Below are 12403 nucleotides of genomic sequence, written 5' to 3'. Positions count from 1 at the left end.
TTATACTGCTACAGTTGTGTATTTCATGTTGCAATTGAACTACTTTGCACCTTACAGCCTTGACCTATCTACATAGCTATACTATAGTTTGTAGACTGCAGTGTAAACTGTATAATAGTATGCTGTAGTCACTGAAGGTGTCTAGTAGCACACGTGCTCATAGTAAGTCAATCAGCAGGCCGCAGTATAGTAGGCAACAACAATGTTGCTTTGGCATGATGAAGACTGTGATTAATATGATCAGTACTAGCTATGTTTCCACAGAACATGTTAACTTGAATAGACTGGATAAATATATACTCCATTGTTACTAAAGATCAATGGCTACTCCCAACAATAGCTATACAAGAACTGAGCTTCAAAATGGATGTCATCATTGCAATTCATGCATATAAATGGGCCATAGATCCCCTGTATATCAGTGAAAAAGTATAACGAAATGCCAATTTTTAAAAAATGCACTGATTCCCTTTTGGCTTCATATTTAATGACCTATAATCCTTCCAAATTAACTTCTAAGGTTTCCTTTGAGGTTGGGGTGCTTTCTAAGGTGTAGGATTTTAGAAGAAAATATTATTATTATTGCCCACATGATAGCTAGTAGTAGCTGTAGTGCTAATTGGTAGTACAGTATTAGTAAATAGGGCCAGCAATACAGTTCTAGATACACGAGTCATAATAGCTATATGTGCTCTCATGCAGATATTAACCACTCACTACACAACTGTGGTCAGTTTGTTTTAGCAAACTAACATCTGATAGTCTAAGAGTTGCATGAATTAGCATATAAAACACTATAAGTGTAGTGCAGGGATATCATGGACAACTGTACATTCAGAAAATAAAGAGAGCTTTCCCCCTGTAGAGTCAAAATACAAGGAGCCACTATCGTGTCTGTAGTTTGAGATCAGCTGGAGTCCCCCACACTACATACAGTATAATACACTTCTTATTAAGATGCATATGTGAGCAAGTACAAGTTCACGAATTTCTGACATATCCCTTGATGTCAGAAATTTATAAACATGACCACTCAGTAAACTGTATGGGGACTAAAGGAATAATGTCCATACAAGTGTTCCTTTCACCCTTCTTCCATTGACTTGCTCTCCAGATCTTCTATGACGTGACAGATTCACACCATGGCAGCATTGAAGCATGTGTGCAACATACCAAGCTTCTCTGGTTGTCAAAATGTATACCAGTATAGCTAGTATTAATGCAGTTACCCAGTTATATTGTTTGTGACACAATGCATTGACAAGTCCTTGATTTAAAGAGCTAGAGACCAATTAGAAACTGTTTACTTTCAAAATATGTATGCATCAACAATCCATACAAATGCCATGTTATAGGTTGTTAAATATGAATACTTTTCAAGACTTCACTATTTCTCGCAAATAATTATACCATAATTGTCTATCCTCTCATTTTTCATTCTCATATTCTCCCACATATGACACAGACGCAACATTGCAATCTCAAAACGTTTGTGAAAATGGCTACAAGAGGTAATACAAATTGGCCACTTTTGTTCATGAAATTCTAAAATTTACTGGCTTTTATAACACCAGAATTTTTCCTGTATGTGAATCACCCATATATCACATTGGGATAGGAACATCTAACAATGACATAATACAACTTGTAACTAGGTAAAGAGTTTGAAAACAACAAACAAATAAAAATATGGTATATAAGCTACATAAAAAATTATGAATTGAACAGTTGGCCCAGATCAGCTGCAAATGCTTCACCATAGCTGACACTTATCATCTGGGTTCATCGTAGTATTAGCAGCACAAGAAAAGGCATTAGAAAACTCCTTACTGTTGGTCAGTGCACCCAAGACCCTATAAAACATCAATACAGTGTAACGTATACAAAATACAGTGTGTCTGTATGTGTTGTGAGTAGTAGTGTGTGTGTGTGTTGTGTGTGTGCACATTTTAAGTTTAAATTTCCACTGCGGCCTAGCTTTATGGACACTGCATAATGCACGCATTGTATATCATGATTGCTAATTTGAAACTAAAATAGGGATCCAATGCAACTAAAATGGCACGATGATTTTATAACATAGTTTAGTTATGTGGAAAAAGGAAAATCCCTATATTGACATACTATTACAGTAGAAACACGATAATTTTAAATACTCTAATAAAGCAGTCACAATGGACTGCTCCTGATTAAGTTATTGACTGTTCTATTAGAGTATATTAATCTTTTCTCAGTACTTAAGATTATAATTTTATTACCAAATGACAGTTGTGACAGCAAAATAAGTGCATGCAAATGAAAATCATTTAATTCTGATAAGTTAGTTACTTCTCAAAGCAGCCCTAAAAAAATCTAGCATCTAATTGTTGCCATGTCATCCCCTCAACATTTTTCTTGCAGTTTTTTGCAAATGTTGATCTGATAGCACAATACTGACCTTATAGGTCCAGGACTGTGGACATTAGTGGTGACCTGAAGTTGCAGGTACTCATCAGTGTACAGCGTACACCACACCTTATATGGGAATAAGGAAATATAACAGGTAACACTAGCAAATGATGTACATCATAATGACTGCACATATTATACCAGATTATTAAGAACCCTGTACAATCTCTCAATGGTAACTCACCTGGGCAAATGACACAAAGAACAGTTGATCGTTTGTCATGTTGATAGCAGGCAGCCTGGGGGCACTGCCTCTCTTCTTGTAGGCTTGGAATGCAGTGTGTACCCCTCCATTATCTGCTATGTTCTCCCCCAATGTGAGACTGCCATTGACCTTTACAAGTTAGAAGCAATAAATGGGTTTTCCAATCTTCTACTTGTAAACTACACAAAATCTCACAGCAGAACTTATGAAATATTTCTGTTTATACTGTATTATATTCACTACTGCACGGCAATGTATAAACATGGAGGTGTGTATTGTATGCATATGTGATATGCCGTACATCACTGAATATGTTCAGGTATTAAAGTTTAAGGTAGCACCCCCTCCGTATCTCTTCCCATACAGAATTTGGGGGATCTAACAAGGAGGCACAAACCTATCCTCCAGCAGCATGAAGATGACTCTTTTCCTATTTGGCACTATAGGTGACCTCCCTTGTTTCACTACTTATGACCCAATCGAACTAAAAATTTGTTTTTATTTGTACCTGTTTTGTTTACTTTTTGTAACCTACTTATGACTGGTAAACCCATGCATATCACATCAAAAGAAACAATGATGTAAAGCATAATTTTGCACTGGAACGTACACCCCAACTATCAATTACTGAAAAGTGAAGTGACCATTATACCTTTTTTTCAGCTATGTTCAGTCCATTACACAGTGTTACAAGCGAAAAGTGCCTCTATATCTATAATCAATCCAGTTACTAGAGAAAACGAGGATGATAACTCAAGTGAGCACAGGGAAGCCATTATGTGCTATAACCACAAATCGCCACCTTACACTGTCAATGGAACACAAAGGAGGACAAAGGTAAGTCCATCATACCTGCATTGTACGTACTGCAGTATATCAAAAGGCATCTGAAGTGATGTCTAAAAAGCAAGCCTGTAGCCATAACCATTATTGAGTTATGCTACATTAGTAAATAAGTGAGCAAGTTAGTCAGTCAGTCAGTCAGTCATTACACCAAAAAATAAATTATTAAAATTTCATAGCGCACACTAACTGCCAAGGTGTATAGAAGGTGTTGTGAAGCTGCTTTCTGGTCAATATTTGTGAGAAAGCGCAAATCTCCATGATCCCTAATGTACAGTACTACTATCCACTTACCGATTGATTATTCAAACTATATTGACTATACTGTCCCTCAAAACACTTAGTTCTATCCTGAAATGCTTCTTGTGATTTTTCAGTCCACCATTTCAAACGGTTCCCATCACCATCATACTGTTGACCTAATGTAGGGATTGAGTGCAACACAAAACAAAAGGTGGGGCTTGCCTTGATCATCAAAGCCATGTGTGAGCTCATGTCCAATCACCACACCAATGGCACCATAACTCAGGTAACTATAAACACTCATATCTCAAAATGTCTTTAACTTCTGCTCACTTACGATGGCCATCCAGTCTCAAAAAATGGATGACGCAGAATTCCAGCCAAGAAAACTAAACAGCAACAATTCAACATTAATTTATATTTTAATTATTACAGCCAAAGTTTAGTTATAAAACTGAATAAATTACCCAAAGTCAGTGGTATTTAGAACGAGTAACAGCCATATCTTGTCACACATGAGGATTACAAATGTCACATGAATATACAGTAACTAACAGGTAACAAGTGTGTTGCATAGTAGAAGTAGTAACTGACCAAATTTGTTGAAGGATGGACTATAGTAGGCATTCACCACAGTAGGAGGTAAGTACCACCTGTATGGGGTAGAAGTGACAGTACAGTTAGTGTGTCACAATGTGGATCAAAGCATGGTTACGCATGCATGCACGCACACACACAAACACGCATGCACACACACAATACACTACACACCTGGTCTTATCAGTAGGTTTACCATACTGAGACACTTCATCAGCTCGCGCATACTTCAACACCTCTATGTATGACGTGAAGAACTCAGTGGTAGCATCAATGGTCACCTTGACAGAAAAGAATACAAATATCTTGTAGGTAAAAACTAGTGTGCATGTAGATATGTAATATGTTCTGCTTTATCCTTTCACAAATAGCAAACAAGTACACTGTGTAACCATTCAAAAGCTGAGTAACAGTTGTTTTCACAGTGGTAAAAACACAGCATTTATATGGCTGACATCCCCATATAAGTAAAAAAAAACATTGACCAGCTATTCACTTTATTATCTCGTACACCCTTTCCTCATATAAAATCACCTTTATGTTCTCAACAGCATGGTGAATGGATAGATACTACTGCCAACACTTTATATAAGTCTCTGTTGTACCAACTTTCTAATATGGCAAACTTTTACTTTACATATGCTTTGAAAATAACCTATTATATAAGCTTTTGAGCAGTGCAAAACCTAGAGTTGACTGTTTTATTAGAGTATATCAGCATTTCCTCCAATAAACTCCCTCCAGTATTATCATAATTCCAATCAATGTTGGCAGTCCATCCATTGATGTGGACAAACGTAATTCCCACCAATCACATTATTCACTCAGTGTATGCTGTGGCATTAGTAGAGACTGTGATTAGATGGCTAACTAGTATATTACAATACTGACAGAGTTTTCATATTACTAACGTTATTATAAAACTCATTCAGTTTTTCGTCATCCTTAATGAACTCTGGATAAGCAATCTCCTGTGTTATCTTGTCAACCTAACAATGGATTGACACATATTACCACAGACACAAACACAAACACAAGCATACACACATACTCATACCTTTTCTTTACATCTGCCCCTTGTTTCCTGATCAAGCCATTCATGTCCATCCAGCCGTTGCTTAAAGGTCTCCCGAATGCCATGAATTATATCAGCAATCTGTAGGATTTGACACTCAAATGCACACTGGTACAGTGCACCGACAGCTGACCTCTTGTCTGGAACTGTTGGTGAAAAACTTGTCAGCAAAAGGACGGGCCACAGCCATGGGCAAAGAGTTTTCTACTAGGCTGACACATGTCAGGTAACGTTCCCTCTCTCCATTACCCGTCACCACACTAGTAAACGTGTAATAGGCATCAAGGAAATCCTGGCCCATTAGAGGAATGTAGTGCTTCACCAATGACCACTTGGCATAGTTCTTCATTTGGCTACACAACAGGATTAAGTCAATATTAAATGAAGAGATGGCAGTTCTTAACCTAACCCAACCCTCAAGCAAGGAGTGTGAACTTGTAGTTCCATAAAGTCAAAGCTCTTCAATCTAGAGAAGCCAAAGTGTGCACCACAAAAATTTCATTAACTGTACCACATTGCATAATATTCCATAAAATTTAAATGGCGATTGTGCCAAAGGCTAGATTTTGTGTGCTATTTACAGTGTAAATGAGTTGATAAAAGCTTGTTAATATATTTGGTAATGGTTTTGGTAATGGGTAATGACTTGTTCATGTCTGCAAGGCACATCGAGGTTAGCGCTATAATTAGTTCTCAGTTTAGTGAAACAAAGCTTGTTGGGTGTTTATATCTGTGATACACCGCCAGTTGTTAGTGCGTGGCGCTTGAATGACATCACTAATTATTTGTGGTTTCTTTGGCATTTTACTACAGTTTACTATTACTTCCCATCAGTTTTCTACTAGACAGACTAGATGCCTTGGCTTAGAACAGTTCAGTAGTGAGTGCAGGGACAGATACCAAAAAAGTGCTCTTAATAACAATACTGGAAGGATTTGTGTGTAACTTTGAAAATTAAGTAACTATTTTCATGTACTGCACTCTGATTGCTAAAGTAAGCCTTTCTTAATGGCTTTCTGTCCCTGCCCATGCGATTGTTGGCTGTTTTTCACTATAACTACCTCGGTAAAAATGGTATCAGTTTCCCAGTGATTTGATGCGTAGTAATGCTTCAAAGCCCATTTGAGTGATTAACAATAGCAGCTTCAAATCTCCCAACCTATTAGACTAGTCTATGGACTGTAACGGGCCAGTAAGTAAAGATGTGTGTTTATTAGCAAAGGTGAGTTATCACCTAAAGCACAGCATGCGTGGTATTTTACTTATTTCCAGTTGACCGTAATCTTAATCAAATCATTACTTTGAACTAGTATTACACTAGCAAATATAACTGCATCAATTATCACAGTGGACCGGACCCCCAGTTATCTGAACCCCATTGGTCTCAGGCAATGATAAAATTGTTCAGAGAAGTGAATTTTTTGAATAACTAATAACTGAAGTCCATACATTTACATACTAATAAAACATACAATTGTTCTCAAAATATTCTAATAGAACAGTCATTTCCCATTTCGGATAAACAAGGGTTGGATAAACTGAGGGTCTACTATACCAGTAGAACATTAGTGCATACAGTAGAAACACTACTTTTGCATGCAGCATCATTATTATTATTATTATACACACAATAATTGATCAAAAAATATACAAAGCATGTAGTGTAAATAACAAAACTCTTTTTTCACAATTATTTTGAAGTGTTACTACATAAATAGCTCGGTAGGACACTTAAATACGCAGATACTAACATTTGAAATCTGTTTCAACCCTATACGTCAGTTGTCAGCACCACAAAAGCATGCCAAGAACCCCATACCAAACTAGTTACTTACAGTTCTGACCACTTCAGATTTTCTATATAATCATTGAGACTAAAAAAGTAGTCCAGCGTTGTTAAGATTACATCACTGAAAGTTACATCACTGCCAGCAAAGCTGAAGTAATCTTCAAGGTAGTGGTCAATATGAATCTGTATATTGAGAACAACAACAACAGGGATGGATGTACACCACCAATGGAATTCACTTCATAAAAGCACACTAATGTCAGTCACAGTTGGCATAATACAACTAAGTTTTGCTAATGCCAAAGAATTCATTACACTCAGCAAAAACCAGTTGTTTCCACAAACTTCTATTTTGTTATTGAAGTAAAAATAAAAACAAAAACTACATAAAAACAAAGCTCAAATCAATAAAGCCTATACGCCATCGGATTTGCCTGTTCATGGGAGTAAAAAAATCTTTGTTTTGTGTTCGTACAACATAAGGCACTTGAGTTATGGGCACTTATTTATGATGTGGCAGAAATAAAGATTACCATCATCGTTTCATTGTTGGAATGGCTTTCTTCTTTGTCCACATGAAAATGTACAGGGAAAACACTATACCTTGCCTGTTCATGGTGAACAAACTGAGCCAAATCCTGTCTTTGTAGCTTGTTTCAGTTGTGAGTTATGATCAATTAAATAAGCGCCTATTATTTATTTGTTGTACCGTTGCAGTACAAATCGAATTTATTCCTGTTCCAACTGTCTAGCACTATAACTATTCACCATAAAACGCTGGAACTTTGGCTGTCCACTCCTTTGTTACCTATAGATAACAGAGGTATAGGTGACCTCCATTGCTTCATCAAATTTGTGACACGTTGACCAAAAACCAGTCGTTTTTGTACATTCCTTGAATTCCATTTTATTACTTCTGTACCAGTTAGAGTTAGTCAGTTAGTAGAAAACATAGACATGTTCGGGTTAGACAGATTATCACTATAACTTTGATGTGGTACTTATTTTTCGTGGAAGATTTACTACAAAATTCTCAACAGTCAAGCTGTGGTACCATGGTGGCTAGAATCGTAATTAATTTATGAACAGCAGTATTTATATCCATGGCTATGTTGTAATGCCAGGGCAAAGTAAGCTGATGGCCAGGTATGCCTGGGTGGAGCTACACCCCTGATTAGGACATTTGTATGAAAGAGTTGTGTCGCATTACAGGCAGTCTGGCACCACCACAAGTCAAATGGTACGATGACAGAATAGTAGAACAGACATAACAGCATAGCTTTTCTTTATTCAAAGAATATCTTTCAACTAAATAGGCTTTATAGTAAAGCAGCACTACTGTCTCCACTGAACACAACAACGTAGTGACCTATTGTGTGTGCATTCTGGTAACACTGGTTGTATGCATGAAAGATACATCTATTCATTAACACCAGACATGCGTGACAGAATTTTTGTCCCTAACATTAGTAGTATGGCACAAGCACAACATACAGTAAGTATAAGCACATTGTTGTGAAGTATAAGCACAACATATAGTGACTCACCAATGAAGTAAAGTTGCTGTTGAAGTCCTCAATTGTCCATACATTGTAAGTGAGCGTAACATTGCGCAAGTCGGTAGAAGGCATGAATATCTAGATGGAACAAAAATACATTTACACAGGACAGAATTACAAATACATACCTCAGCAAGGTCTTTTTCTAGTGCATATATTTGATTAATGGCATCATCCAGTCCACTGTCGGGAGCTTCATCAGCACCCAATAGCATTAGTACACTCTTCATGTATGCCTTGGTAGCATTCTCATACTGAGCGATGTAATATTCACCACAATATACAGTTGTTTACACATCTCAAGTACAGTTCACAAAAATGGCATATACACTATGCAAATAAGTAAACAATTGTACACACACACATGCAACCACAACTACATGTGCGCATGCATGCACGTGCATACTCACTGTGGAATCAGAAGTAGTATAGTAACTGCTGCTAGGGAGAGTGAGCCCAGACTGAATAAACTACACAACAAAACACGAGTAATAGTACATGTATACTTTGAACATTTAAGAGGTGGCTTGTGTAATTATGAGGTAATTGTGTTGTTTATATGTATTAGCTCATGTGATCTTACTGTATAAAACATTGCATATGCCCATGTTGTATTTAGTCAGTCAGTTCTTAGTTATTAGTCAAGTGGTTAATTGCTTAAGAGACAAGTTTCTAGCTCATGATACTAGTATACAACACATACACACACACGTGCACATGCACACACACACAAAACATGTATACTTGCTGTATATAACTTTGCATAAAGGGAGCAAAGATTATGCCATACAGAATAGAGGACGAATGAAGAACTGATGATACCTGAACTGATGGTCTGACAGAAACATTTACTATAGCCACTAGCTAACCTAGCTAATACGACAAGTGGAAAATAATGGTGACTTGACTGTATAGTCTCAAAGTCTCAATTTTCAGACACTCTACAATATGTACTGTAGATGCAGCTAGCATGGCCAAGAGCTAGTGGTAAACTTGTACATTTAATCCAGCAGTCAGTTGGGTTGCTCATAATGTGTAAATGTTATCTGACAACACATGTTATCTGTAACGTTTATAGCAAGTGAAAAGGTAAGTTTAGTTAAAAAGGTATATCTTGCTCCTATAAATTAGTGCGTGTAGCTAAGCTGATTTTACTTTGTTTAGTAATTTCAATATAATTATTGTGGTTAGTCAATTTTGAATTCCATCATAAAACATTAGATTTCCAATATCCGTGCAATACAATTGTAAGATGGTCTCACTGTAGATAGCATAACAAACTAAAAGTACAAAGCTATAGTTCAAAGCGCCCATGCTCTCAGATATTCTCCTATATACCCAGGCACCCTTCACATCAACATGTTAGGAGTCAACATACCAGGCCTTAAATTAACGTGCGGTCAACGGACAAAATCCGCACAAATAGCACAATGTCTGCACATAATTAGTTTTGGGCGGACACCCATGTCCTTGCAAAACCAACAGTGGTACCATAAAAGCTGATGTGTGCATGTTTGTTTGTAGTGCTAACAATAACTGTCACTTGGTTGCTAGGAGATACTACATTTTCCCACCCAAGGATTTACCAATGCCACCTCCCCTTTGTGTACTGCTATCACCAGCAGCTGTTATGACCACAGTCTGGTGATATGTTGCAGCTATGTGGTTGTGTTTAACCTCAAAACTTTCAATGGAAACTCCCTATTCCAATTCCAGCAGTCTATACAAAGTGCTCCTCTAGCTCATGTCTGTACAATTTGACGCTATGTCTGTACAATTTGACGCTATGTCTGTACATTTGTGAATATGTAAGGACATTTATCCTCAGCACCTTAAAAATTAAATTAAGGCCTGCATACACACCACTGTGTACTGTACGTATAGCGCAAAAGGGAATTTTTGATGAATTTGATATTTGTATTGCAATTTGTCAACATTTTACTTCAAAATTTTGCATTTAGTCTTTTGAGGTATTTACTCCAACAATTACCAATGTGTATATTACTTATATAGCACTCATTTTATTACCAACAACTTACAATGATCAAACATCTATATCAATTATTACATGATAGACCCTCGTGGCCACACCTCAACTGTGCTTTGTGGGGTGCATGCTTCCAGGCCTTCATTGAATTTGATTCGCTTTGTGCTATCTACAACTTGGCAAAAAGGACAAGAATCGTAAAGAATCACAAAGCCAAGACATTACATAACATTTAGTCTCAGTAGTACATTGACATTTTATATAAACAAGTGAATAAGTTTGAGGTCAACTAGAGAAGGATGTCGTACATCACTCGCAGCAGCATCAGTGGCAGCAACAGCAACCATGATGGATGAGTCATAGAATAAGGGTACACTGTTCAATCCTCACATGTAGTTATTGCATCATGGCTACGCAACTCACTATATATACCTATATTTATTTGCAAACAATCCTTATACCAGTACAAACACAAATGCCACATATGTGTGTACACCAACACACACTAAACACATTACCTTGAGGACAACCTCATTGGAATTGAAGTCATCTGCTTCAATGTTGAACCTAAAAAAGGCATCACTCCTCCAGTAGTGTTCCTTAGCCAAGTCTGATAAACTCCACTGTTCTGGTTCAGGTATTTTGACCAGTTCCCATCCTCCAGCAGTTTGAATAAGTTCTTGCAGTGGCTCTTCTTTGGCATCATTGATTAAGTCCAAGTCCATACACTTGGCATACATGTGTCTCGCTTTACTAACAGCCCCAGTGTCCCCTTCTGGTACTGGCTGCTCAAGAGCATTCTTCAGGGCAACTGAATTGCTTTCACCTAATTGACCAAATGTACTCCACACTCCAAACCCCTCAGGTATGACGTTCGTCTCCTCCCAATTACCACAGCTGTATTTGTAGAAATCCTCACAGGGGTCAACAGAAGTGTCCATGGCCTTCCTCAAGGACGAGGCTGCGTCAATGCAAGTTGAAGTCGTGCATGTGTCGCCTGAACTTGATTCGCTGTTTCTATCACTCTCACGGTAACCAAGTATGGCTGCTAGAACAATGGTGGTCGAGACAAAGAAGAGAATACAAACGACCAGTACTAGTATCAGAAGATTCTGCTTTCCTTTTCTTTGCTTGCTTCTGTGTGAATCGAAGTTTGCCTTTGGGATAGTATCCAACAACGCGTCTTCTTCCATTTTTCAATTGAGGGCGAGGTCGAAAGCAAAGTTTTGCATGCGGGCATGTGACCATGAAGGAAACCACCATGTGACACACGTGACTATACGTGGCCAGCGCATCCCCGCTAATCACATTTGCATGCAGCACCCAGAATGATAACAGGCCCGTACCCAGGGGGGGTTCCGTCGAACCCCTATTTTAAACTGGAAATTTTATTTTTACTGTAAAACGAACTCTTCAACTGTAATCTGTGTTCTAACATTCATTACATTAGCGATTTCCAACCTACCAATTTTTCACACATATTTTTGCTACTTAAATTATACACCTTCAATAAACGTTTCACAAGCTGCCGTTCCAGTAAATGGTAGCCAATGCTTCGTACTTTGTATTGCACTTTACTGGATTAAAATCCATGCGGTATTTATTGAAATACAGCAAATCAAAGTTTGAGAAATAAAAATCCCCATAGGAAGCCCAT

At 37.6% G+C, this 12403-nt stretch overlaps 1 protein-coding gene across 1 annotated transcript; it reads right to left on the bottom strand.

The window, feature by feature from the left end:
* Positions 1 to 1589: 1589 nt before the first annotated feature.
* LOC136242675 (neprilysin-3-like) lies at positions 1590 to 12043 on the bottom strand. The gene is made up of 16 exons (XM_066034118.1): positions 11265 to 12043; positions 9170 to 9229; positions 8888 to 9013; positions 8748 to 8837; positions 7247 to 7383; positions 5545 to 5764; positions 5394 to 5492; positions 5248 to 5325; positions 4511 to 4617; positions 4334 to 4392; positions 4077 to 4128; positions 3962 to 4029; positions 3791 to 3915; positions 2633 to 2782; positions 2438 to 2514; positions 1590 to 1853 (listed from the first exon to the last, which is right to left on the bottom strand). Exons 1-16 carry the CDS (start codon positions 11937 to 11939, stop codon positions 1754 to 1756), a joined length of 2223 nt encoding a protein of 740 aa, XP_065890190.1. The 5' UTR covers positions 11940 to 12043; the 3' UTR covers positions 1590 to 1753.
* Between the last annotated feature and the right edge of the window lie 360 nt (positions 12044 to 12403).

Source organism: Dysidea avara, chromosome 13 (assembly GCF_963678975.1).
Source record: "Dysidea avara chromosome 13, odDysAvar1.4, whole genome shotgun sequence".
Taxonomy (NCBI): Eukaryota; Metazoa; Porifera; class Demospongiae; order Dictyoceratida; family Dysideidae; genus Dysidea; species Dysidea avara.
The sequence above is the reverse complement of the archived record's forward strand: the minus strand, read 5'-3'. Positions and strand labels throughout refer to the sequence as shown.

Excerpts from the sequence above, each read along its gene's own strand:
- LOC136242675 (XM_066034118.1), bottom strand. The coding sequence starts at position 11,939 with ATGGAAGAAGACGCGTTGTTGGATACTATCCCAAAGGCAAACTTCGAT. Across the intron at positions 8,838-8,887 it reads TAGAAAAAGACCTTGCTGAG|ATATTCATGCCTTCTACCGA; the intron begins GTATGTATTTGT and ends TGTTCCATCTAG. Across the intron at positions 7,384-8,747 it reads ACAGCAACTTTACTTCATTG|ATTCATATTGACCACTACCT; the intron begins GTGAGTCACTAT and ends CTCAATATACAG.